The 25,526-nt window shown below is 54.6% G+C and overlaps 1 protein-coding gene across 2 annotated transcripts in view; it reads left to right on the forward strand.

The window, feature by feature from the left end:
- The window catches only part of PLXNA2 (plexin A2), a 141,027-nt gene that overhangs the window by 53,777 nt on the left and 61,724 nt on the right, over nucleotides 1–25,526 (forward strand). For both annotated transcript variants that reach the window (XM_086861757.1, XM_086861759.1), the window contains one exon: nucleotides 5,270–5,404. In XM_086861757.1, coding sequence (XP_086717883.1) covers nucleotides 5,270–5,404 — 135 coding nt within the window. The remainder of the gene's footprint in view (nucleotides 1–5,269; nucleotides 5,405–25,526) is intronic.

A 25,526-nucleotide genomic window follows, 5' to 3' on the forward strand; every position in this document is an offset into this window, starting at 1 on the left:
GTGCAGAGCCTTCCTGGGGGCACAGAATAGGAAGGAGCTTCCCTCTGGATGGGAAGGGGAGCTGGGCCTCCAGGAAAAGACAATGCTGCTGATTTAAAGCACCATCCAAAGCAATCCAACCTCACCAGCCCAAATATCATTCTAATGAATCCATCCCCGGAAGAATACTACTTAATTAATTAGCAGCTCATTTGCATGAGGTGGCATGTTATTAAAGTTCTGCTGCTGCAAGTAGGGCTGTGACAAGGTGTGAGCTGACAGCTTTTCAAATAAAAAGTCTTTTCAAGGAATGATCTCCCGAACTGGCAGCTTTGTTCTGAACGAGCCTCTCGTGCAGTAATAAATTAAAGACATGGGGCTGCTGATTAGGCTCTGCATGGTGCCTCTGTACCATCCTCCCTGCCTCATCCTGCAGGAGCAGCTCTGCACGAGGGTGGAGGGAGCAGAAGGATGGGAGAAGGAAATAAAAGCCTGGGGAAGGGAAGAACCCCTCCAGTGGCAATTTCTCTGAAGGGTTTGTCCTGTCAGGATGTCTGAGCTGCTGACATCACCCCAGCCATTGGCTCCTTCCCCTCCAGAACCCTGATCTGAAGTGAAGGTGCGAGTGAGGTTTGTCATTAACTCTCTCACAGACACATTTATGATTTAAAGGAGAGGTGGGGTTAATATTTCACCTGGATTCCAAGGGGGACACTCCCCACACACAGCCCAGTCCCACTCCTGCTGTTCCTGACCGCAGGAGGGGCGTGCAGGGAAAGCTTCCTGGGGCTGGGCTTCTCCCATGGATGGGGACAGGGAGAGGGGTCCTGCTGGGGCCTGGCACACCTGAATTAGCAAATTCAGATCCCAAATGTGGGGTGGACTGGCTGAATGATCCTCAGAACTCCCCCAGTCCTCTGGGTTTAGTAATGACCTGGAATTGGGTCCAACCCAGATGTCAGCAGGGAGTCTGGGCTGTACTGTACTCCCAGAATTTCACAGAGGGCCTGAAGGGCTCTTGGAAACTTTTTGGGTCATAATTGGCAGTTCCAGGTCTGGATTCCCCCCTCCTGGAGGTTGCTGTGGGTGTCAGAGGAGGCAGGACCGGGAATATCACGCAGACCATTACAAAAATAGGCAAGTTAAGGCAGTGCCTGTTGCTCCTGGCCATGGAAATCCTCTCAGGATCCTCTTCCAGTTCTTTCCAAAGAGCTTTGGGACCCATCAGACACCTGCAGATGTGGGGAGAAGCTGCAGCTCTGGAGGAGTTAATGAGTGGCCTTGCTGTGGGATCCAGGGTGAGGAATCAGTGCCCTCATGCATGGACTTATTCAGCTCTTTTTTCTGGCATCAGGAATCCCATCATGAGTCAGGCTCCTGGAAACACCCCTGATGAAAACAGACAGGTAATTCAATCATGGAAAGTTCCTACAAGGAGGTTTGATGTCTTCTGCTGGGAGGGGCTGGAAGGGAATGTGGAGATATCCCAGCACCAGCCCGGCTGGGCAGAACTCCTGAGGAGAACTTTCCTGCAGGAATTGTGGTGGGGCTCGGTGTCAGATTAGATCCTTGAGTGGCTCCTACACGGCATATCCCGGTGGCACAATGCGCTGTTTTGCTGATCTCTGGTGATGAAGCCCAGTTTAGCCCTGGGCTGCATTGTGGGGGTGTTAGAGCTCAGCTCCCTGCACCCAGCACACCCTGCTCCTCCACGAGGGGCTGCCGATGACCCTGCGAGCCAGGGATGAGTTTGGATTTGCAGATTATGTCATTAGGTGCTTCTCAGGAGAGATTTGTAAACATCCAGCGGGAGGGAAGGGCTGGATCTGGCCCAGGCAGCTCCTGGGGTTGGTGTCCGAGTGTGGCAGGCTGTGGTGTGCCCTCCTGGGCTGGGCTGTCCCTCTGATCCCAATTTCCAGCTGGCTGAGGTGCCTCACACCTGTGCTCCACCCATCCCGACCCTGCTTCCCTCTGTGCTGCTCTCCTGGACGCTTCCCGTGCCCATCACCCTGTCAGGAGGGGAAACAGGCAGGGACAGCGAGGGGACAGAACCAAACGGGACCACTGGAGCCCAGCCCTGTCCCTCCTCTCCCCTCTCCCCCATCACCTGGATTTGGGATGAGCCCTGGATTTGGGATGAGCCCTGGATTTAGGATGAGCCCAGAGTTGCGGGGTTGGTCCCATGCCTCTGCTCCAGGGACAGCTCAGGAGTTGCCCCAGGAGGGCACCCATACGTGAGGCAGAGGAATTATTTCCCTCTCCAAACGTCAACAAGAAGCTTCCTGCTGGGTGAGATGATCGCTTTCTTCTTCCTCGTCCACGGGAATCATCGCTCTTCTCTGACATCATCATTCGTTGCCATGGAAACCGAGCCCTGAGCGGGAGCTGCAGCGGAGCATCCTGGTGTGTCCTGGGTGTCCCCAGCCCTGGGCTGTGGGCAGGGGGCTCGGGGCACCTGGGGGCTCCACAGCAGCCCGGGGAGGGGGCAGGGGCTCCGAGGTGCTGCTGTCCCCTTGTGCCAGAGTCCCTGAGCCCCCCAGGGCTGTCCCCTGGCCTTTGTGGGGACAGGAGGTGTTGGAGCAGCCAGCACCCCGTGCTGTGTCCCAGCACTCCCATTCCAAACTCCTCTGTGGGGACAGGAGGTGTCGGAGCAGCCAGCACCCTGTGCTGTGTCCCAGGATTCCCATTCCAAACTCCTCTGTGGGGACAGGAGGTGTCGGAGCAGCCAGCACCCCGTGCTGTGTCCCAGCACTCCCATTCCAAACTCCTCTGTGGGGACAGGAGGTGTCGGAGCAGCCAGCACCCCGTGCTGTGTCCCAGGATTCCCATTCCAAACTCCTCTGTGGGGACAGGAGGTGTCGGAGCAGCCAGCACCCCGTGCTGTGTCCCAGGATTCCCATTCCAAACTCCTCTGTGGGGACAGGAGGTGTTGGAGCAGCCAGCACCCCGTGCTGTGTCCCAGGATTCCCATCCCAAGCCCCGAGCCCCCGGCCGGGCTGGAGGAACCATCGGGCACTCGGTGCCTTCTCCAACCCAGAGCTGCAATTCCCAGTTGGAATTGGTCTGCACCAGCCTTGTCCAGTGGTATCTCTCTTTATTAGCCCTGTCTGACCTCATTACTAGAAAGAAGCTCAATTTAACGAGCTGCCGGTGCCCTGAGGGAACTCTGGAAAACAGTTGTTTTTCACAAAGGCTGCTGATCCTTCATGTCCGGCGCTTCCATTCCCGTCTGCCCATTAATCAGGCATGGTGGTGGCTGTGGATCCCTGGCAGCCCAGCGCTGCTGCCGTTTGTTCCTCAGGTGATTTTTGTCCCTTTGGTGGCTCCCAAAGCAGCGAGGGTGACTCGGGTGGCGGCACCCAGTAAGGCACTGGGCTCATACTGGTGTGAATCTGCCTCTAATTCCTGCCATTTCACTGTGGCCATTCTGATTCTCACAGGTGGAATTAAAGCAGGATTTGACCTTCTGCCTTTTGGGGAGATTTTGCTTTCTGAAGATTCTGTGTTCTTGAGGCAGGCTTGGGCTGGCAGCTGAATCCTGCCAGAGGCTCCTGTGCGTGGCTGTGGGTGTTCAACAGACCACTCACATTCCCACCTGATGTTCTTTTATAGCACTGAACGCTCGGGAGGGAAAGGGAAAAAGAGAGAAATCCAGAAAATGAATGCGTTTGTGTGTATCCAACATGTCTGTACATGGCAGGAGGCACCGGGGCTCTTTCCAAGGGCAGGATTTGTTCGGAGCATGGAGCAGGGGAGCGTCTCCGCTCTCGGGGTGTGAAGATCTCCTGGTATTTCCAGCTGGGGTGGCTCATTTCTCAGCTAAATCATAAGATGCTTAGCAACCTGCTCTCTTACCTCCTGGGGACATGAACCAGAAAAAAGAGCCAGCCCTTTCTGTGCTCCATCCTGCCTCTTCCGAAGGTTCAGGCTTCGGCTTTTCCTGCTTTCTGCTCCATTACGCAGCCAGGTGGGGATTCACGGGGCAGGAAAAGGCTGGGGCAGCACAGCCCGGGGTGCGGCTGGAGCAGATGGCATCTCTGGGATAAGAGCTTTTCCCAGGGCCGCCTTCCCTCTCCTGGATGGGCACTAGGTGTGTCCTGGCACATTCCCGGCAATTCCCGGCAATTCCCGACAATTCCAGGCGCATCCCAACAATTCCCGGCGCATCCCGACAATTCCTGGCAATTCCCGGCAATTCCCAGCACATTCCCTGCACATTCCCGGCACATTCCCGGCACATATCCGGTGCATCCCGACAGTTCCCATTTTATCCCGACAATTCCTGGCAATTCCCGGCACAGTCCCGGCACATTCCCGGCAATTCCTGGCGCATTCCTGACACATCCCGACAATTCCCGGCGCATCCCTACAATTCCTGGCAATTCCCGGCTCATTCCCGGCTCATTCCCGGCTCCCTGGCCCAGCAGCGCTGTCACTGCGAGCCCTTGGCTCTCGCACACACGGCGTTGCCATCCAGCGGCTCTCCAAATACACAAATCCTGGTGGGAAAGACAATGTAAAGAGTTTGTTTATCCTCCCCCCTTCCCCTCGCACAGCCCCCGAGGCCATCAATTATTAACTTAGGGAAGAGAAGGCGTTTCCTCAGCAGCAGCGCTGCTGGCAGGGATGGCGATTGTCACGGGCTGGGCAGGATCTCCTGCCCTGGAGGGATGCAGGGATGCTCGGAGCCCGAACAGAACCGACCGTGTGCTGCTGTGTCAGAGCTCTGCTCGCCCTCAGAACGGCCTGGGCTGGCCTGGCCTCACTGAATCCTGCAGGCAGGAAGGTGGCAGCAGCATCTCCAGGCTTCCAGCAGGGATGATGCTCCAGGGGATTCCGCAGCAGGTGATGGAGATGGTCCAGGTGCCATTCTATAGGTGTCTAGAGACTTAAAAAATACCTCTGCAGTGTCTTGGCTTTGCTGCTGGCTGTAGAGTTTTGTGGCCTCCTTTCAGGCTTATTTCAGAGAGAATCTTAAAAGTTTACAGTTTTCCTCCCCCCTGGATGGTCAATCATAGGTCAGTGGCAGTCTCTGTGCTCACCTTGCAACCACAAAACTCTCTCGTTATTTCTCCTGGATTAACAAAATCCCAGTGGCTCCAGTGGAGATGGAACCTCTGCTCCAGCTCCTGCTCCCACACTCTGCCTGCTGCCTCTGCTCTGCCTCCGCTTCAGAGCTGAGATTTTTCAATTCATTCCTTTTCCTACCTTGTCCTCCTCCTCCCCTCGCCCCAGCATCCCCCAAGATGGACCCAGTGAGGTCCCTCTGACGTGTGTTTGCTCCCTGCAGGTCCGGGCTGATGGTCCCCCCCAGGGCGGCATCCAGTACGAGGTGGTGCCGGTGTTCAAGGACGGGAGCCCGGTGCTGCGGGACATGGCCTTCTCCATCGACCACAAGTACCTGTACGTCATGTCAGAGCGCCAGGTGAGTCCTGCTCCCCTTCCTGAGTGTCTGCTCCCCTTCCTGAGTGTCTGCTCCCTCTCCTGAGTGTCTGCTCCCCTCCCTGAGTGTCTGCTCCCCTTCCTGCTGCCCCCAGCTGCCTCAGGAATGTGCTCTGGGGCACACGGAGCTCAGTGCTGGGGTGGGGATGAGAGGTTGGAGCTGGGGTTATTCTGCCCCTGGGCAGAGATTGGCATCAGTTCTCGGGGGAGAGCTGTAGCTGCTTGTTCCTGGCTGGAAGCGATGGGAACTGAGCTGCTCAGGGCTCGGAGCTGCAGGAATTCCAGGGCTGCTGCTCCTGCAGTGAGGCTGGCTGGCTGAGGAGCTGCAAGGGTTTGTTTGGGAGCATCCTTGAGCACAGAATCCCAGAATCCCTGAGGCTGGAAAACCCCTCCAGGATCATTAATTCCATCCTGTGCCCAATCCCCACCTCATCCCCCGCCCAGAGCACTGAGTGCCACATCCAGCATTCCCTGGATACCCCCAGGGATGGGCACCCCAAACCTCCCCGGGCAGCTCCAAGGCCTGACCGCCCTTTCTGGGAACAAATTCCTCCTGGAATGGCTGAATTGCTGGTGGCTTTATTTCTCTCTGCCTTCCTTTGTTGGTTTAGCTGTTTCCCAGCGTGTTTGGAGGGGTTGCCAGCGAGTGCTGCTGCAGCACAGAGGGGGGACCAAGCCCCATTAACCCTGGTTCTGCTCTGTGCCAGCTCTGCTCCTGCCCCAGGGTGGTGCCCACCCCAAAAAAGCACAACCCAAGTGATTATGCTGGGAATTGATGGCTGGCAGTCCACGGGGGGCTGCTGCTGGGGGAGCCAGAATGATGTCAATAATCTGTGGCCTTCTGTTCTTCTCTGAGGCACAGAGGGAGCCCCCAGCACTCAGATTTCTGGGCTCTCTGGCTCTGCTGAGCGATTTCCTGGCTGCTCCTCACCATTCAGGGTAGCAGGGCTGGTGCCTGGTGGGTGCTGGAGGCAGGGGAGGGGCTGCACTGGGGGTGTCTGGGTGCTGTTCAATTGCTCTGTGAACCCCCCGGTCCCTGACAGCTTTTTCCAGCTGCTCCGAGGTGCTGCGGGAGGTGTTGGTGTGGTCAGGGATGCTCTGATGGAGGTGGAGAGCAGCTGGGAGCTCCCAGCTCCTGCCAGAGCCAGCAGAACTGTCCTTCTGACCCCCAGGAAGAGAAGAAAAAACTGACAAATCCTTTCCTTGGTTATTTAAAAGCGGGGAAGAAATGTTTTAGATCAGGGCAAAGTCTTCTCCCTCCTAAAAGGCTCTAGTGAGTGAATCCCCGAGGCTGAGGAAGGCATTTTGTGCTCGTTAGAGCCACTCAGGGATCGACACTTGCATGAGCAGCCCCAAATTTCAGATCCCATGGCAGCTTGGGCTGGGATTCGATGGCAATAACGAGGATCTGTGCAAATTTTACAATTGAATTATTTTATTCAAATGTCAATGCTTGGTCACTTTGTGCAGGAGCCACGTGCTGCCCGTGCCCCCACCAGGGAGGAAACGACCCAGTGTGGATCTCAAACAGTTGAGGAACTGTTTTCATTAGGAGCAAAATCCGGGGGGAATGCCTCTAACTCATCTTTTATGAGGCAAGAGCGTCTTAATATTCATCAAAGCGCTAATTTGCTTAATTGTGAAACAAAAAGATGTGAAGAGAATTAGCAAATAATAGAATATTCCTGGAACATTAATTCCATTTTCAGCCACGGCTCTGCCCTGGGGAGGCTGCAGGAGCTGGGGGCTGTTGCCTCTCATTCCTTGCAGGATTTGCCACAGGATTTGCCTTTTGCCCTGGCAGCAGCGCGTGCTCTGGGTCCCAAAATCCCAGCATCCGATGCAGATGGATCTTGTCAGCTCCTGTGACCCCAGTGCCCCCATCCTGGCAATGTGATAGTTCAGCAAAGTGCAGCCAAGAATATATTTTCCCCCTGGTTGTCTATAAAGGAGGCTGATGATTGAAAAGGGTCAGCAGCAAGAGGAGGAGAGAGGTCCAGCAGCTCCAGAGGGCTGAGGCTGTACGTGGTGGGAGGTGCCCTCAGAAGGGCTGAGAATGTGCAGCAAAAAAATGTCCTCTGAAGGCTGGAACCTGAAAACAAACCAAAATTCTGCCACAGCAAAATGCCACAGAGAGCAGCTGCTCCCAGCAGGGATGTGCTGGTGGCAGGAGGATGGTCCAGAGCGGGGATCTGAATATCTGCAGAGCCAGAAACAGGCCAGTGCCCCTGCCAGAACACACTGGGCTGGGGTTTTGTGGAATTTACCTGAGGAAGGTGCTCCCAACAGAGCTGGGGGCATCTCCTGAGCTCCCCTGGGCCTGGGGAGCAGAGCTGTGGGGATGCTTCCCACAAAGGATGGAGCTCCTGGGCACGGAGCCCACCTCCCTTCTGTGCAGGAGCAGCTTTGTGCTGAAATGCAGGGAAAAGAGCCTCTCCCTGCTCAGATCTGGAGCTGTGCTTGTAGGCACAGCCCTTCCCCGCTCCCCTGGCTCCTGTCCCAGCCCTGTCTGTGCTTTGCTCCAGTTTTTTCCTCCCCCTTTTTTTGAGCTCTCCCTGAGCCTTTCATGTCTCGCTGCCAGCTCCTTCCAAAGCAGAATATTTGACATTTGATTTCACTCCCACAAAGCACAGAAGCAACAGTTGCACAGCCTGATCTGGGGGAGAGAGGAATAAAGAAACTTTGCTTCCAGGCACTCGCAGTTCTTGAACCGCTCGGTTCAAGGGTGGTTATTAGGAGCTCGCTCAGGTTCCCTTCCCACAGCACCTGGTTTCAAGCACTCAGAGGGGAGAAGAGAAGTGGTTCTGGCCCTGCTTGAAGCAGGAATTTATTTCTCAGTGTTGGTGGAGAAAACAAAGCCCATTTCTGCACAGAGGCTGAGCAAGGCTCGGGGAGAACAGGATGGAGATGGAGGTGATGGAGATGATGGAGATGATGATGGAGATGATGGAGATGATGGAGATGATGGAGATTATGGAGATGGTGGAGATGGTGGAGATGATGATGGAGATGATGGAGATGATGGAGATGATGGAGATGATGGAGATGATGGAGATGGTGGAGATGATGGAGATGGTGGAGATGATCATGGATGGCATTGCAAGAGCTCTGTGGGCTTCCAGGGTGGGAATAGCAGCAGGTCTGCTGGGTGCTGGCAGAATTACTCTCCCCAAAATCCCAGTTTTTGGGTCCTATCCCCAAATTCACTGTGGGTTCTGTGGTGGGTCAGTGTTGGGGGGACCTCAGCCCAGTGCGAGCTGCCTCATTTCCCACAGACAAATTCAATTAACAGTTTCTACCAGGAAAAAACAACAAACAAAACCCACAAAAAACCCGACAAAAAATAAAATATTGAAGCAGAACTGGTCACAATGCTCCTCTGCACAGCCCACCCTGGCAGGGCTGCTGGCCATTATGTAAGCAGCAGCAAAACTGGGGCCAAAGATTTTCGCAGCTCTCGACAGAAGAACGAGTTTGGCTATTTTTAAGCCAGGAGTGAGAGGAGCTCAATCAATCCCAGGGCAGGGATTGGCGGCTCCAAAAGATTTCACCGCCTAATCAAGGGCTGCAAACGTGGAATTTAAATCAGCAGGATCGAAACGCTCACAGGAAATACTTGCTGGAAGGGATATCTTTGTGGTGAGGAAAACATCCCAGGAGGGCCCTTCCCAGCTCCTGATCCCTCAGCTGTTCGTGCTCCTCAGCCCTGGGGGAGGTGTTGAGGGGAGAGGCAGCACCTTCCTCACCAGGCACCTGCCCAAAATTCACCTTCCATGAGCATCCTTCACGATTCCCGCACCTCTCACGGCTCGGGAGCCCAGCCGGGGTCACTCCGTGGTTCATTCAGCCACGGGGGATGATTTCCCTCTGCATTTATGGGGAATGTAGCAGAGCAGCCTGCTGCTCTGGCTGGGAACCTCAGCATTGCCCAGGTACACCAAGACCCCGAAATCCGCCCGTGAACTCAACCCAGCAGAGCTGGGAGGGGTCCTCTGCTGCCCCAGGGAGCGCTGGATGTGCCCATCACAGCAGAACCTCGGCTCTGCAGGGCACAGTTCTGTGTTCTTTGACAGAATCAGAGAACCACAGAATGCTTTGGGTTGGGAGGGACCTCAAAACTCATCTCATCCCACCCCAGGTGGCTCCAAGCCCCATCCAAACTTTGAGCTCTGCAGGGATGGGGCAGCCACAGCTCCTCCTTATTTATTCCTTTTTTTTGCTTTTCCACCGACTGAATTCCCCCCTCCCTCTCCACATCCATCACTGTGGCTTTAGGTAAGGAAATTGTCTTTCAGCCTGCTCTGGGAGCAGTGAAATATTTGTTTTGCAAGTGCCCCTGTGCCAGGAGCTCTCCCGGGATAATTTGTTGTGCATTCCCCTGTCCTGTTAACCCCGAGAGGTTTCAGTCCTGTGCAAACTGCTCTGGACTGAACTTTCTGGATGCTGAGTGAGGGGGAGGCAGACAGGAGCTGCCTGGATGATTTAGGAGAGGTTGGGACCAGAGTCAGGGTTGAGAAAAACAGGGAGCCCATCAGTCCTGGAGCAGCAGGGCTGTAAATACTGATGGTGTCCTGAAAAGAACTGAGAAAACATGATAAAAAATGCAAGAGATGTGGATAAAAGGGTCTGGAGTCATCAAGAGGGAAAAAATGAACTGATTAAATTTTTAACTACATTATCTGCTAGTTGAACAGCCAGTTAGCTGGACATAATCTCAGCAAACTTTCAACACTGGCACAGGGAAAAGGGCTCGGCTGAATCCCACCAGAGGTGTCCAAAACCTGCCTCCCATGGCTCCTGCAGCTGCTCCTCCTGTGCCCATGGGATGGGGACAGAGAGATCGGGATGGGGAAAGAGAGATTGGGATGGGGAAAGAGGGACAGAGGGATGGGGACAGAGAGATCAGGATGGGGACAGAGAGAGATTGGGATGGGGAGAGAGAGATCGGGATGGGGAAAGAGAGATTGGGATGGGGAAAGAGGGAGATCAGGATGGGGACAGAGGGACAAAGGGAGGGATGGGGACAGAGAGATCGGGATGGGGACAGAGAGATCGGGATGGGGACAGCATCCCCTGGAGCAAGGGCTGGGCCCTGAGCTCTTTGCACAGCCCCTCTCCCAGGCACCTGCTCCTCCTCCACCCTCCCCAAATTCCTATCTCAACACATCCATTATTCCCTTCCCTCCCCGCGGCCAGTTAGGAATAATTAAGAGATCCCGTTAAAAACTTGTCGGAGCTCATTAACAATACCTCCCTAAGAAGGAGGATGTGTTAATTAACATCAATTGACCAAGAAGCCGCAGCCCGGGCAGGTGGGACAACCTGCTGGCTCTGCTCTCCTGCTGCCAGCACATTTGTCAGGCGGGCAGAAGCTGCTGGGGCTCACCTGCTGCTGGCCAGGCTGCTTCCAGTGCCTCCCCCAGCCTGCTGGGACCTCTGTCCCCACACAAAACCCATGTGGGCAGCTCAGGGCAGACACCTTTTTGAGCTGAGGAATCCTTGATGAATAAACTTTCGGGGAAGGAGCGGTGGAAAACGCCGCGGTGTGAGCTCGGGGTCAGTGGGTTTGTTTTTCCTGGATGAGTTATAACTCAGACATTGCTCATGTGGTTGTTCCTTTTAAGTGCTGGCTGCCTTTGCCTGCGGTTTGTTTGTTTTGCTTTGGTTTTTCTTTGTATTAGGGCTGTTTCTTCCCCTGCCAGTCACAGCCACAGGGTTCCCATGTGTTTGCCTCGGCTTTTGCTTCCCTTTCCAGTTCCTCCTCTTCCCCAGACCCATTGTTTCATTTCCAGCCGAGCCACCGCGGTCCTGAGGCATTTCTAGAATTTCCCTTACGTTCACGTGTGCAGAGCCTCAGCTCCCTGGTGCTGAGGGCTTTGTGAAGGGACCTGAGACATCCTCAGGAGCTGGGGCAGGTCTGATCTCCCCCCAGGTTTGATGCCACCACCTCTTCTCCATCCCGAAAGAAGCTGAGTTCACAGATTCCCAGGATTTTTTGGGTTGCAAAGGACCTTAAAGCTCACCCACCTCCACCCCCTGTCATGGACAGGAACACCTTCCACTAGCCCAGGCTGTCCAGAGCCTCCTGCAGCTCTGTGGGTGATGCTGATGCTCCAGGCTGGCTTTGGAATGCTGCAGGATTTCCTGTCTGGATGGACAGACAGACCCAGCTCCTCCTCACCAGAGCAGCAGCAGCAGAGCCGTGTTCCCAGGAGGGAAAAGGGCTTGGAGGAGAGATCTGAAATGTCACACTCAGTGCTCTGAAATTTAAAAGCAAATTTGGATTCCTGCTCCTCTTTAAACTTCCCCCATTCCCCTGCTCCTGGAATAGTTTGTCTCCCCAGATGAGTTTGGCGGACACTGAGCCGGGAATTGCTCACATCAGGCACCAAGAGAAAGGAAACATAACTCACAATATGCTGAGGGGAGCTCTGAAATTGCACAAATTATTCTATTTTATCCTTTAATTAGTTTGAATTAGCAGTGGGAATAGATGCATAAAATGATCCAGTGAAGGGTGAAATGGAAAAAGGGCTGCAGTGTGGAGTCTCACTTTATTATTGTGGTGTTTGTGCAGATGATGTGCAGGAGCTCATCCTGCTGGATCTTGAAGCTGTGAGGACTCCCTTGTCCCTGGGAGTGTTTGTCTCGTCCCTGGGAGTGTCCCAGGCCAGGCTGGACAGGGCTGGAGCAGCCTGGGACAGTGGAGGTGTCCCTGCCATGGCAGGGGTGGCACTGGCTGGGATTTGAGATCCTTCCCAACCCAAACCATTCCTGGTTTAGGACAGGTTCAAGCTCTGTCCCTCTGTGCTTCCCTTGGGTCAGGCTTTGCCCATCTCCTCAAGATCTTGGGACAATGTGGCACCTTTCTGGTGGCTGTGAGGGCAGGGGAGCAGCTGAGAGCCAGCACTGACTCTCCAGCTTCCAGCTCCTGCTCGGACTGACTCTGAGGCCCAAGGGAGCAGAAGGATTTAAGGGAGTTCAAATCCACACTGACTCTTAAACCATGAGCATCTTTTGTCTTTTTCTCCTTTTCCGTGAAGGTTCTGAAAAATTCCCCCAGACGAGGTGGAATTTGACTCAAGCTCCTGCAGGTTCCAGATGGGTTGAAAATGATGGATTTGCCCCAGAGAAAGTGGCTGGAATGGTCTTGCAAGCTGGGAGTAAATACAAAAGTTAGGGCTGGTTGTAAGGCAGAAAAAAACAACTTTTTGTGAGGTTTGCTCTTGCTCTTCCTCCTCCTCCTCTGGAAAAATATTGCCCATTCTAACTTTGCTGTGGCAAACAGTATTGATGTTTTCTGGAGGGAGGTACACACATTCCTCAGGGATGCTCCTGGAGGGCACATTCAGCATCCCAAAGGGAAATGCTGAGCACCAAACCTGGGTCAGATCCTGCCTTTCTGAACAAGAACCCCCCCCAGCCTCGAGTGTCCCTCCTGCCCCATCCCTGCTCCGAGGAGCCCCTTGATAACTGTGGCATTTCTGGCTGATGCTGGGGAGGGGAAGGAGCTCCATCAATAATCCTGTATTTATTTGAGCAGTGAGCAGGAATGTGCCTGGCAGTCTAAACACCGCCTGCTCCCCCTGCCCCAGCCCTGCCCAGGGCCCTGCCAAGAGTGCTGGGGCCAGACAGAGAGGGGGAGCAGCAAGCCTGGCCTGGAGCTTTCTGTGTGGGTGTTAAAGAAATTATTTTTATTGTAATCAAGCTTGGAGCGTGCTGCTCACACTGGGGGATTGTTGTTTTCCCTTTTTATTTTCCCTCTGCCTTTTCCAGAGGTTTCTGTGCAGCAACCCCTACCAGGCTGTGAAGGTTTTGCTCTCCGCTCCCAGATTTATCCTGCCTGTGAGATGGAGCAGCAATGGCACTTTTTAGACCAGGATTGAAGCATAGAGATGCTGTGTGACACAGGAAACCTGGGAACCCCCCCAGATCCTCAGATCCCAAGGGCCATTCTTCACTCCACTGCTGCCCAGGTCGATGCTCCAAAGAGGAGAACGAGGGAAGAAAATGCACTGGGTGTGCTTTGCAGTGCCAGATTGTTCATAAAGACCCATCCATCCTTCCCAACCCCTGTGGACTCCGAGGAGTGAACGGATAAATGTCAGGAAAAGTTGATTCCAGGGCACAAAATCCCCTTGGAAGCTGCAGCAAACGCCGCAGTGCCCGTCCCCGAGGGGGCTGCTCCTGGCAGGGCACAGAGGTGTGCTGGGCTCTGGGCTGGCTCCTGGGGAGCTGTGGGAGCTCCTTCCCTCCCTGCAGAGCAGCTGGACGTGGCTGTAGCCAGGGGCGTTTCTGCAGGCTTGGCTGAGCAATGGGCTGATCCTTCCTGGCAGCCCTGCAGGTGCAGAGCGCTTTTCGTGTGAGCTGCGGCTGCCAAGCTACACCTGTGAATATTTATAGAGCCTGGGCTCCTCTTCTCCCCACCCTGGGAACTTCCTCTCTTTCCTCCAAACCTCCTTGAACTCTGGAAGAGCCAAACTTCTGGGTTTGACAGTGGAAAAAAGCAGAGCTCAAGGCGGGGTTTTGCTGTTCCTGCCTCGGAGCCCAAATTTCACAGAGCATCCCCAGGGCTCGGTCCCTTCCCAAATACAGCATCCCTCATTCCAGCTGCAGACAAAGCAGGGCAGAGAGTCTGGGGTTCAAGCTGTGCTGAGGGCTCATCCAGCAGCTTTGTGCCAGCTTTGGAAAGGGAGCAGAGACTGCCCCAGCCTCCTGTGCTGCCAGGACTGGTCACCTTTGGTAGGGATGAATGAGGAGTGCTGGGGGTTGTCTCCTCTCCAGAGGCAGGGAAAGGTTTGGGGTTTGGGAGGATGGCTGTCCCTGCAGCCCAGAGGCTGCTCAGCTGCAGAGGAGTTCTGGAACGTGCTGGAAGCCGACACGCTGCTTTATCTGGCCTTCAGGTTGTTATAAACATCTCACCACAATCGGGTTGGTCAATCAATAAAGCAATTTATTAATTCATTGATAAGGGACGGGCAAGCAGCACTGGGGACACGAGGAGTCTCTGCTCCACCAACACATCCCCTTGCCCCTGGTCCTTGCTCATTTATGGGCAGTTTATCGTTGGGCTGTGCTGGGGTACAAGTCCAGGTGAGCCTGAACAGTTCACAGCAGAGGGATTAATAATGAAATATTATCTTTTATAATAAAAAAATAATGAAATCTTATCTTTTCCTTTCTCTCATGTCCACGTTTTACTTTGAGATCAGTATTCCTGTTTGTGCTGATGCCATGCTGTGTTTCCATAATGACACGAATCACTGTGGAGCACCTCACAAGATGGAGCAAAATATTGCTCCAAATGTGCATTGCTGAGGTCAGGGTGGCCGTGGAGGTCAGAGAGGAGGAGGAGGAGGAAGGATTTCAGGGAGCTGTTTCTCACACTGCACTGAATCTGGATGGCTTTGGGGGTATTTTAAGCCACAAGCACTGTGCTGAAGTGCCACCAGCAGCAGTGACACATTGCCTCCTCCCTGGCTCCACTTCAGAGCGTGCCTCTCCAGCTTCTCTTGCAGCACATATTTATCTGCTCCCTGCCCTTCTGGCTGTTTGATTTGTGCTCGTGATCCCTTTCCAGGCGAGGCTGAGTGCGTGGGGCTGCAGGAGAGCACGCTGGCAGGGCGCCAGAGATGCTTTCAAATAACTGAATTCAAAGCCCCTCCAGGAATCCCATTCCAGCAGGGAACGGGGAGGTTTGGGCAGGGAGGGTCCCTCAGCTGCTGCCGTGGGTGGAGGTGGGATGAGATGAGCTTTAAGGTCCTTTCCAACCCAAGCCATTCCAGGATGCCCTGATTCAGAGACTCTCAGGGGTAGGGATGTGCGTTAGGAACAGCCTCAAGCCCCTGTTCCAGCACCACATCAAAACCAGACCGGCCAAAATCCCTGGAGATTTCGGGCAGGAGTTGCTGCCTGCCTGGCTGGGCAGTGTCTGGAGCTGGGGCAGCTCCTGGCAGCTGAGGGACCTGTGGGGAGAAATTCCCAGCCAGTCTGCTGGAGCAAGGACAGCCCTCAGCACTGGGATCAGGAACGAGGTTTCCTTCGCCTCCTGCAGCTGTTTTGGGCTTTTCCCCATCCATTCAAGTGACTCAGAACTGTCAGTGCCCTGGGTGCTGTTAATACCTCACTAAGAACTGAATTCTAAGTATTTTTATTTTTATTTTCTTTGTGGAAGGCCGGGGTTTAACAAACAAACCCTCCCTGTGTGGCTGGGCCTTGGTGCGAGCGAGCAGACAGCGCTGCCCACAAAAACAATTTGCTCAAAATCCATCCAAAAAGAGCTGACCACACTTTTATTTGGAGAAGCTGTGCCAGAAACAGCATTCCCGTGCCTGCAGAGAGGAGAGTGCAGGCTCAGTTAGTCAAAAACAAGCTGGATTTTTCCATTTTTGGTGGCCTGGGATCCAGCTCGTCCCGGGCACCTTGTCCAAGCAGGATTGGATTTGTAGGAGAAATCTCCCTGTGAGGCAGCAGCAAGGGACTGGGGGCTGGGTTTAGGCTTTGTTTGGGTGATGCAGAGGATGCAGCAGTCCAGAACAGCCGGATCCCATCCAAAAAGGACCTTGAGCCTTCGGAGTGAGTGAGGGGATCACAGAATCACCGAATTCCCTGAGCTGGGAGACACCCACAAGGATCTGAGTCCTGGCCCTGTGCAGGATGCACCAATATCCCACCCTGTGCCTGAGAGCAGTGTCCAAATGCTGAGTTTTGGTTATTTAAGGGGTATTTGAAGCCAGAAGCAGCACTCTGAAGCTGCAGCACCAGAAGCAATGGCTCATTGTCCCTGCCCTCCCCTTCTGAGGGTGCTGCTGGAGGGGTCCAGGGCTGGGGTGGCTGGTTGGGGGCTCTGCCTGTCCTGGCAGGGGGAGCAGAGAGAGCCCCAGAACAGCCCCATGGTGTCTGTGGGGATGGAGAGCAGCCCTGCTCATCCAGCTGGACTGGCCAGGGGCAGGAGAGGGGACAATGGCCCTGAGATCCCAGCTGGCCATCACCCATCCTTCCCCAGGGCACTGGCCACAAATTCTCCCGCTGTGGGTCAGCTCAAGCTGGAGGCTCGAGGCAGGGGCAGGGTTTGATGTGGGTTTTGTGCTCTGTGTGTCACCCTGGGCAGCTCAGGGTGGGTGACAAGGGGGACAGGAGGCTCCTCCCGAGCTGTTGTTGTCTTTGGGTGCAGGGTGAGATGTGTAGGCTGCAGGCCAGGCTGTGTAAATCTCGTTAGAAAGCCATTCCCAGCTAATGAAACCCTGGGAGAGAGGGATTTGGCTTCCCAGCCCTCAGCCTTGCAGCCGAGGCTGGAATAAATCCATCTCCAGTTGTGTGTGGGCTGCTCTGCCCTCTCCCCCAGCATGGGGGTGTTTTACTGGGGGAGCAGCCCCAGCTCAGCATCTCCATCCCAATAATTTCAGGTGATAATTATCTTCTCTTTTAAAAAAACACAAAAAATAAATAAAAACACCAAACAAAACAAAAAAAAAACCCAACCCCAAAACCAAGAAAAAAACCCTTTCCATGCAAAGAAACCTCACCTGGCCTTTAATCCTTGTGCAGGAAGGGAGAGCAGCCATGTAAATAATTCTGCCTCCCCCTGCAGCCTGCTGGGCTCTGGGTTTTAATTCCAGGGGCCAGAGCTGTTAAGGAAAGCTGTTGAAAGGAGGGATCTGAGATAAATTTACCTCATCTGGGCCTGTTTGTGTAGGCTGGGATGTGCCTGCCACAGCCACGGATCCCACTCGGGGTCATGTTTGTTTGGCTGTGCCTTTATTGCTCTAAGTGTGAATTTAGCAGCTCCTACCGGGTGAAATACGATTGTCTTTGTGCTCCACGGCCAGGCTGGGCTTTGCTGAGGTTCTGAGAGCAGCTGCTGCAATATTTGGGTTTATTAACACACAGCCCTGGGCTTCGGCTGCTGGATTTGTGCCCAGATTTGTCCCTTCCCTGCAGGTTTGGGGTGATTTGGACACCCAGGGCTGGCTGCCATCCCCATCCCTACAGAGATCCGTGGTCCCTCCTGCCCCAGCCCATCCTTGGGCCTTCTCTTCGCTGCAGGCACTGAGGCAGGGATTGCTCTGCTCTCTGCTTTTCTTTGATTTATCTGGTTTTTCCTCACCTGTCTTCCCTTTCTCACCTATATTTATCTAAATATCCATATATCTATCTCCCTATCTGTTTAGCCAACAGCTGAGATGCAAATCCAGCAGTGCAGAGGCATCCAGGCCCATCTGGGACAGCACAGGCTGCTGGAAATATTTCCATAGTTTTGCATTCCCTTTCCCCTGCCCACCCCAAAGAACACAGGAGTATCCTGTCTGTGCAATGAAGTCTCTGAAGGCTTGAACAATATTTCTTTTCTGCCTCTAACTAATCTTTTTTTAATGCTTGACAGCCTCATGTTCTGTAATTTAATGCATTTTATTTAGAAAATAACATTTAGCGCCACTTTGGATTTCCAATTATTCTTCAATCGGACTTTGAGGGCCTGATGTCTTTGTCACTTGGATGTGTGCAAGAGATGGCAACATCAGAGCAGACAACAGCAAATTATTTCCACTACTGATTACTAGGCTTGGGAGGAAAATATGCAGGGACATATTTAGTCTCAGCATAAATGTATGAAAATGAGTTAAAGCATTGCACCAGCAGCAGCTCTGCGCCGTGGCTCGGCGCGGGTGGGAAGAGCCAGCCTGGCTCATCCTGAAGGATCCTGCAACACCCAGGGAATCTTTGGGAGGAAGGGAAGGCGGAAAAGCTCCAGGGAATGGAGCTGCAGTGATCCCAGCTGGATCTGTCCGTGGGGCTCGGGATGGGCTCTGGTGGCGCCTCCTGTGCAGGAGGAAAAGCCTCCCCAGTAAATGCATTAAAAACCCCCACAGAAGTGGTTGCCAAAGGAGGAGCCTGCTCCCACCTCGAGGGTGCCCTTGGTGCCCAGAGGGGACACAGGGGCTTGATCTGGAGCTGGCAGGGCAGGTTCAGGATGGAAATTTAGGAAAAGGTTCTTCCTCCACAGACTGCTGGAGCACTGCCCGGGCTCCTCAAGGAATGGGGCCCTGAGGCTGCCAGAGCTCCAGGAGAATTTGGAAAACTCTCCAAGGGTGGGATTTTGGGGTGTCAGTGCAGGGCCAGGGCTTGGAATTGATCCTTGTGGGTCCCTTCAGCTCAGGATATTCCAGGACTCTCTGATCCTTCTCCTGCCTCTACAAACTGCTGGTGAGGCTCCTCCTGCACTGCCTGTAGTGCCCAGGGAATTCCACAGCCTGGGAATCCAGAGTAGCAGGATACCCCTGCTGGTCTAAATGTGCTCTTGGAGTCCAAACCATCCCTTCAGGGCTCCTCTTTAACCTTGAGACGAGTCTGGCACCTTATCACAGGGCAAGATGCCCAAGGCTACCATGGGCAGGGCCAGCCCAGCTGGGAAAAGGAAAAAGCCTCTTCAGAGAAGGAAATCAGGAGAATCCAATGAACATTCCAGGCTCCAACGCGAGCAATGCGTTAAACTTTGGCCCAAACTGATTTGGTGTGCACGGGGCAGGGGGAGAATCACCTCAGAATGATCAAACCTCGTGTTTTGACAGCTCTTTGTGTCCCTGGGCTTGCTGTGGCCCCGGAGCTCGGCCCTGGTGTCCCTTGAGGTGTTTTCCTTGCTCCTCACTGAGGAGCCCGTGTGCAGTGACAGACCCGTGTGTGGTGACAAACCCGTGTGTGGTGACAAACCCGTGTCCTGCACCCAGCGTGGCACCCTGGGCTCCTCCCGTGGGGAAGAGGGCTCAGAGCTCCTTCTCCTTCACAACTCGAGGGTTTGGGATCTGCTCATTCCTCACACTGGCCGTCAGGTTCCTAAATTATTTGTGACAGCCACATGTAATGATATACAAATGGGAAAGTGATGGAGTAGCAGAAAATTGACTGGCAAGGACAGCGTGATGGAGTTGGAGAGCAATCCCTGCTAAAAAGCCGTGGAGACTGCGGAGTGTTCCTGGAACAAACACGAAGCAGGGCCCTCGCCAGGCTGTGGAAGCAGCAATGATACCACTCTGTGACCTTTAAAGCTGCTCAGGGCACTCAAAGGCTTTGCATTTTCAAGGCTCTGTAAAATTACACAAACTGGCCATGCCTGGGATGTTCCTCCCAGGTTTCTGCAGTGTTTGAACAATTTGAAGAGCACTGAATGGTTCAGAAAGAGGGAACTGAGGGTTGCTCGTGTTCCTGCCCCTTGTGCAGCTGATTTTTGTGGCTGTGGAGAAGATTTGAGCAGGGTCTGGGGAGGCTGTGCTGAATCTCCCCAGCATTGTCACAGAGCTCACTTGGAAAGGCAGCGTCCCATGGGATGTGGGCTCTGAGGGACAGCAGCTCTGCCAGCCAGCATTCATAGAATCCTAGAGCATGGAAAGGACCCACAAGGATCATCCAGCCCAAATCCTGCACAGACACCCCAAAATCCCACCCTGGGCAGCCCTGGAGCACTGTCCAAGCTCTCCTGGAGCTCTGGCAGCCTCGGGGCTGTGCCCATTCCTGGCAGCCTGGGCAGTGCCAGCACTGTCACCCACTCTGGGCTGAGGGATGCTGTTCTGGAAAAGCAGGCAGAGGGAAACGGGCACTGAAGGAGCCAGAGGGGCCGGGTGGCATCATTTGGAGCCCGGCCCCTTGTCAGGGCAGAGCTGCTGCTGGATAACGCTGTCAGTCACGCGCTGCGCGGGGCACGGCCGAGGCTGGGCCATTGAAACGATGCCTGCGTGTGCCAAGAAAACAAACAGAAAGGGCCAGTCAAAGCTTTTCAGTGTCACTGACACCCTCGGACGTGCCAGAGTTGGGAACAAAGGCGGCATTGAGGCACAGCACAGGCTGGGAGGCTGCTGGGAGCAGGCAGATGCGGGGCTGTGCCCACCCTGCTGCGCCGCGGCCGCTCGGACGCGCGGGGCCCTCGCAAGGAGGGTGGCAGGACACGGCCTGGGCTCGCTCCTCGGCAAGGAGGGCAAACAAAGCTCGGCCTCCACGTCCCCCCTGTGTGCCAGGGGTGGCAGGTGGCCAGGGGGTTCTGTAGGGGCAGCAGAACATTCCTGCTCCCTGCCAGACACAAGGCAAAGGCAGCTGCAGCTCTGCCCCTGAGGTGGCTTTGGGACGCTGGGCAGGGCACGGAGTGCTGCCAGAGATTTGGGCACACCTTGCCCGTGTGCCCTCCAAAAACACCAGGCAGCGCCCTCCAACCCATCAGGTTCTGGGCAGCCTGAGAATGGGCACGGGCAGTGCCCTGTGCTGCGCTTCACCCAAAATCTGAGGATTGCGTTTCCTCGCTGCTGGCAGCAGCTGTGCCCTGCTGTGCACACAGGGCTGTTCCTGCAGCTCCTCTGTAATCCCCGGGCACGCCGGGAACGCGCTGCGGGGACACCGCGTGCTGGGGACCGCCAGGTGCCACCCGGGCCTGGGGCTTTGGCTGCTTTGCTCCAACACAGGAAAGCAAGGGTTAAGCTCAGGGCCCCTCTGGAGAGAGGGAAATAACCCGAGGGACCCCGGGGTCCCTCGCTGTGCTCCAGCTGCCTCCCGTGCATGTGCTGCTCATTTTTCATACCGAACACAGCTGCTGCCAGCAGCTCTGTCCTAGCCCTGTTCCTGCCAGTTTTATGAGCAAAGAATAAAGAGGGGGAGCACATAAAGCCCCGAGGTTCATTTGCCAGTTGTCAGCCTGCCGGGGCAGCAGGGACCGAGCCACCACGGGCACCTTCTCATCAGCGGCGTTCTTTATTCACCCCCACAAGCTGCTCTCCCTTTTGGAGGGAGGGACCTGCTGATGCTCGGTGTTTTTATCAAGGTTTAGGCCCTGATTAGCTGGGTGGGATGGGAGGAGCTGCCTTCCCCGGTGTCTCTCCTGGGGTGAAGGTGTTGCTGTGCTGAGATCAATGCTGAGCAGAGCCCGAGGGCTGCCCCTCTTCCTTCTGCTGGGTAATCAGGGGCTCTTAGAGAGGGGGAAGACAGGGCACACATGGAGTGGGACTATTAAACCCATCCCTTGCCAGCCACCCTGCGGAGAAATGCCCTTGGAGCAGCTGCTCCAGCGCTGGCTTCCAGCAGGACAGCGGCTGAGGCAAAGGAAGATCCCCTTGAAGGGAGATTTGCCCCCAGTGGGAGCTTTGCAGCTGAAAAACCATGGACCAAGCTGGGTCCAGAAGTGATGGTTCCATGTCTTCCATGTGGCAGAAAGAAGACTCCTGTGGGTCCTGTGCCCTGCTCCCTGCCAGAGGCAGGAGACAGAGCAGGTCATGGATCCACCAGTTCTTCTGGTTTTTGGCTTTCCCAAGCTGTCCTTCACGATCTGATCCCTCCAAGTCTGCTCAGTGCCATCCACTTGCAGTGCCCTGGGCTTGGTTGATGATTCCCCCTTGTTCCCAGCCTCACTGGGAGCTCAGGGCTACCAGTTCCCACAAAGTCGGTTAATTTTGTCCTCTCCAATCCCTTCCAAGCCCAGAGCTTTTCCTGGAGCTGATCTGTAGGTAGGCTCAGCAGCAGTCTGCAGGATCCCCCTCGCAGTCTGTTGGGTCTGTTGCTGTACTGACGCCAGTGATATTTATGGAAATATATGCAGAAGTTCCTCAGGCTCTGGTGGAGCAGAAATAGTTTCATGGCATTATTTGCCCAAAACGCCACCGTTCTGAGCGCTGGATCCGGACAGTGAGAAGCTGATGTCAAAGCAACTGTTTACAGCAGGAGCTGATGTGGCTTCCAGGGACGAGTGCCTTGGCGTTGCAGCGCTGGGAGCATTAATGCAGCAGTTCTGGAGCCTGTGTGGAAGCTCTGGGCTTGTCTCAGCCCTGCCTTCCGTCAGAGCAGCGCCACAGCCCCAGAGCTGCTCTCTGATTGCACATCTCCCATACAGCACAACAGCAGCCCAAGGAACAGCAGGTAAAGATCAAAGCCAAACCCTTTACCCGGCCTTCTCTGGCTACAAAAACCACCCCAGCTCTTATTTCCCACAAAGGGAGGCCTCAGTTGCTGCTCCCGCTTTCCCAGGGGCGCTTCCAAGCCGCAGGCAGCGGTGTTTGCTCTGGGAGTGCACCAGGAAGGGCCAGGGCGGCTTGGAAGCGCTCACCACAAATGAAATCATGTCCCGAGGGACGGGGATGTTGTGGGCAAGGTCTGATGGGTGAGAACCGCCGTGCTGTGAGTCGTGAGCCAGCGAAAGCCCCACTTGTGAGCTGGAGGTAAAGCCCAGGCTGGAGCTGTTTCCTCTGCCCCCGCCTTGGCACGTCGCCCTGGCTCGGATCCTCACCCTGTGGTTAGGGCTGCTCAGGAGTCACCCCACTCTTTAGGAGAGGAATGTTAAAGGGCTGTTGTGTAAACCAGCCGCTGTCTGAACTGGCTTCGTTTTTCAGTGTAAATCTGCTGCAGGGAATGATTTAACCTTCATCTATTCTTTTTTTTTATTATTATTATTTCATTAAGTAAGATTTATACAGGTATAGTATTGGAAAGGTCATCCATCCCCTGAGCTGTGGGAAGAGCTCTGTGCATTCCTCCCTCTCCACTTGGCTGCTTTACCCCTGGTTTCAGGCTGGGAAAGCACCAAGTCCGGTTTTGTTGCCTTCCTGGGAGGTGAATTTATCCTTGGCTGGAACACAGACCCCCCTCAGCCCCATTCCCACACTCGGGGAATCCTCCAGCAGCAGCGTTTCAGCTGGAGCACCCTGGAGCTGCAATGGCCTTTCCCCAGGGGTTGTCTCCCAGCTGGGGGGAAGCAGGGAGTTACTCCCTCCTCTCCCTCAGGAAATATGGGATGTTGGATCTGCAGCCAGACCTGGATCTGGGCTGGGGATCTCTGGGTGCTTTGCTGCTCCTGTAGCCCTGAAGTGAGATATTTCATGGTTTTCTTGTTTACCGGTATGTGACAAGGCCTGGTGGGGGGTTTTTGCAGGTATTTAAGAACCTGTAACATCAAAGCATCAGTGGCTTGTCACCAGATGTGCTTCCAGTGCTCTGGTCATCCCACAGCTCTGAGCATCCCCAGCCAGGCACGGAGCTCCACAGGCTGAGGCAGCAGAGCTGGGAAGGAGCTTTGCAGCTTTTCTAGCAGCAACCTGTTCTCCAGGGCTTTTGTGAACCCCGAGAACAGATGGCTGGGCTGGAGGCTGAGATGCAAGGACAAGGGACTCGTGTTGACATTACCTTTACCAGAGCGCCTTTCATCATTAGCATGTAAATGCCAGCAAACACCCAGGAATTATCCATCTATGATCTCTTCATTAGAAGAGGCCTCTGATCAGGTTAATCTCACTTTCCCAGCGTGGAAAGGAGGATGCTGAGCAGCTGTACCCACCAGCAAGGGGAAGTGGAGTGAATTACTGAGAGGGAAGGATGCTGCGAGCATCAGGTTTGAAGTGGCTCGTCAGTGATTGCTTTGCCTCTCCTGCCAGGGCTGAAATAGCAGCGCTGATGGTGGTGATTGAGCCTGATGGGCCCGGTCCTCCGGGCCAGGTGCCCTGGAACACCTCGGGTGGGTGCAGCAGCTCTCCCGTGGGCAGGAGGGAGGCGGGGGATGCTCCCAGCCCGCTGCATTTTCCATCCTCTCAGTGATCTCCTCTCCCTCTTGAGAAGCAGAAGCCAAAGCAAGCATGGGGGAGGGTGGAGGAAATGTGTTTTAACAGTAAATACGGCCTTGTTATTTATCAATGCAGAGTAATTGAAGTAATTTCATGTCGGTTTTAAATGCAGCGCCCAGGGATCTAATCTATCTGTCTAATATTAATGGGGAATATTTGCTTGCCTCATTCATTCATTACTGTTTTCATTAAGACTCTAGTCCCATTTAGGAGTCTGTTTGTCATCTTAAACTCTTCTGTTTTATCTTAGCCTGCCACAATCCTTTTTAACAACTTAAGTGAATCCGTGAGTTGCAGGCTGGCAGCTTGGGGGAAGGGGCTCTGCTGTCTGGCGTGCGCTTTTCCTGGGGAGACAGGAGAAACAGACGGCTGGAGGCTCTCACAGGCAGCAGGCTCTGAGCCTTGCTGGGATCCACACCCTGGAGATGCAGGGGTGTCACAGCAGAGCTGGGTCCCAGCATGGACATCCCTGCTCGGACACGGCTGGTGACTCCACTTTTGGAGGAGTCCAGGAAGCTGCTCGGAGCAGGGATGCTGCTGCTGAGTGCTCAGGGTGTTTCCAGCTCAGTGCTCTGGTTCCTCAAGAGCTGTGTCCCCCCCCCTCTAAGGCATCCCCACCCTCAGGGTATCACAGAATCACAGAATGGTTTGGGTGGGAAGGGACCTTAAAGCCCACCCAGTGCCACCCCTGCCACATCAGGGACATCTCCCACTGCCCCAGGCTGCTCCAAGCACCAATGTCCAACCCATCCTGGGGCACTGCCAGGGATCCAGGGGCAGCCCCAGCTGCTCTGGGCACCCTCCAGAATGGAATCTCCTCCCACTGCCCAGTGCCAGGGGCTCTGTCCCTGCTCTCCTGGCCAGGTCCCCACAGGCTGGAGCTGGGAGGAGCCCAGGGAGCATCACCTGCAGGGCTGGGTGGGCAGCAGGGCTGGGTGGGCAGCAGGGCTGGGCATCCCCGAGCTGGAGGCATCCAAGCCTAATTAGAGTCCTGGGAAAGGGGAGCATTGTGCTGTTAATGACTCTCTGGCAAAATGCTCTGACTAAAACAGTAATTCTAATAAGCACAGCCCAATTGTGAGTGTTCCTTGAACACCTAATTACATTGGATACCGCTCCAAAATTATTCCGAATTCTATTTTTGCTGTTTTCTCACCAAACAGAGAGGGGAAGAAGAGCACACTTTATAATTATTCACCTTAATTAATTTTCTGAGCTTCTGTTAAAACTTTTAAATGGCTGCAGGGAGCACGCCAGGAGTTCCATGGCAGCCAGGCAAAGCACAGAACGCAGAGGCCGTGAACTGATGAGAGATGAAAGTTTGCTTTGTTGGATTGATCCCCACCTGAGCCCAGAAATTTTGGAAGGCTTCGCCTTTTATCCTGATTAATTAGTTCCCCTGAGGCCTGGGCTAATCAAAGGGCAGTGCTCATCAGCTGGTGGCCTGGCGGGGTGGCCTCACCCAGCGGTGACAGTGCCAACCCTCAGGAAGCCCCTGTGATGGCAGCAGGAGCGCGGGGATGT

The sequence above is a fragment of the Cyanistes caeruleus genome, chromosome 24 (assembly GCF_971803275.1).
Source record: "Cyanistes caeruleus chromosome 24, bCyaCae1.hap1.1, whole genome shotgun sequence".
Classification (NCBI taxonomy): Eukaryota; Metazoa; Chordata; class Aves; order Passeriformes; family Paridae; genus Cyanistes; species Cyanistes caeruleus.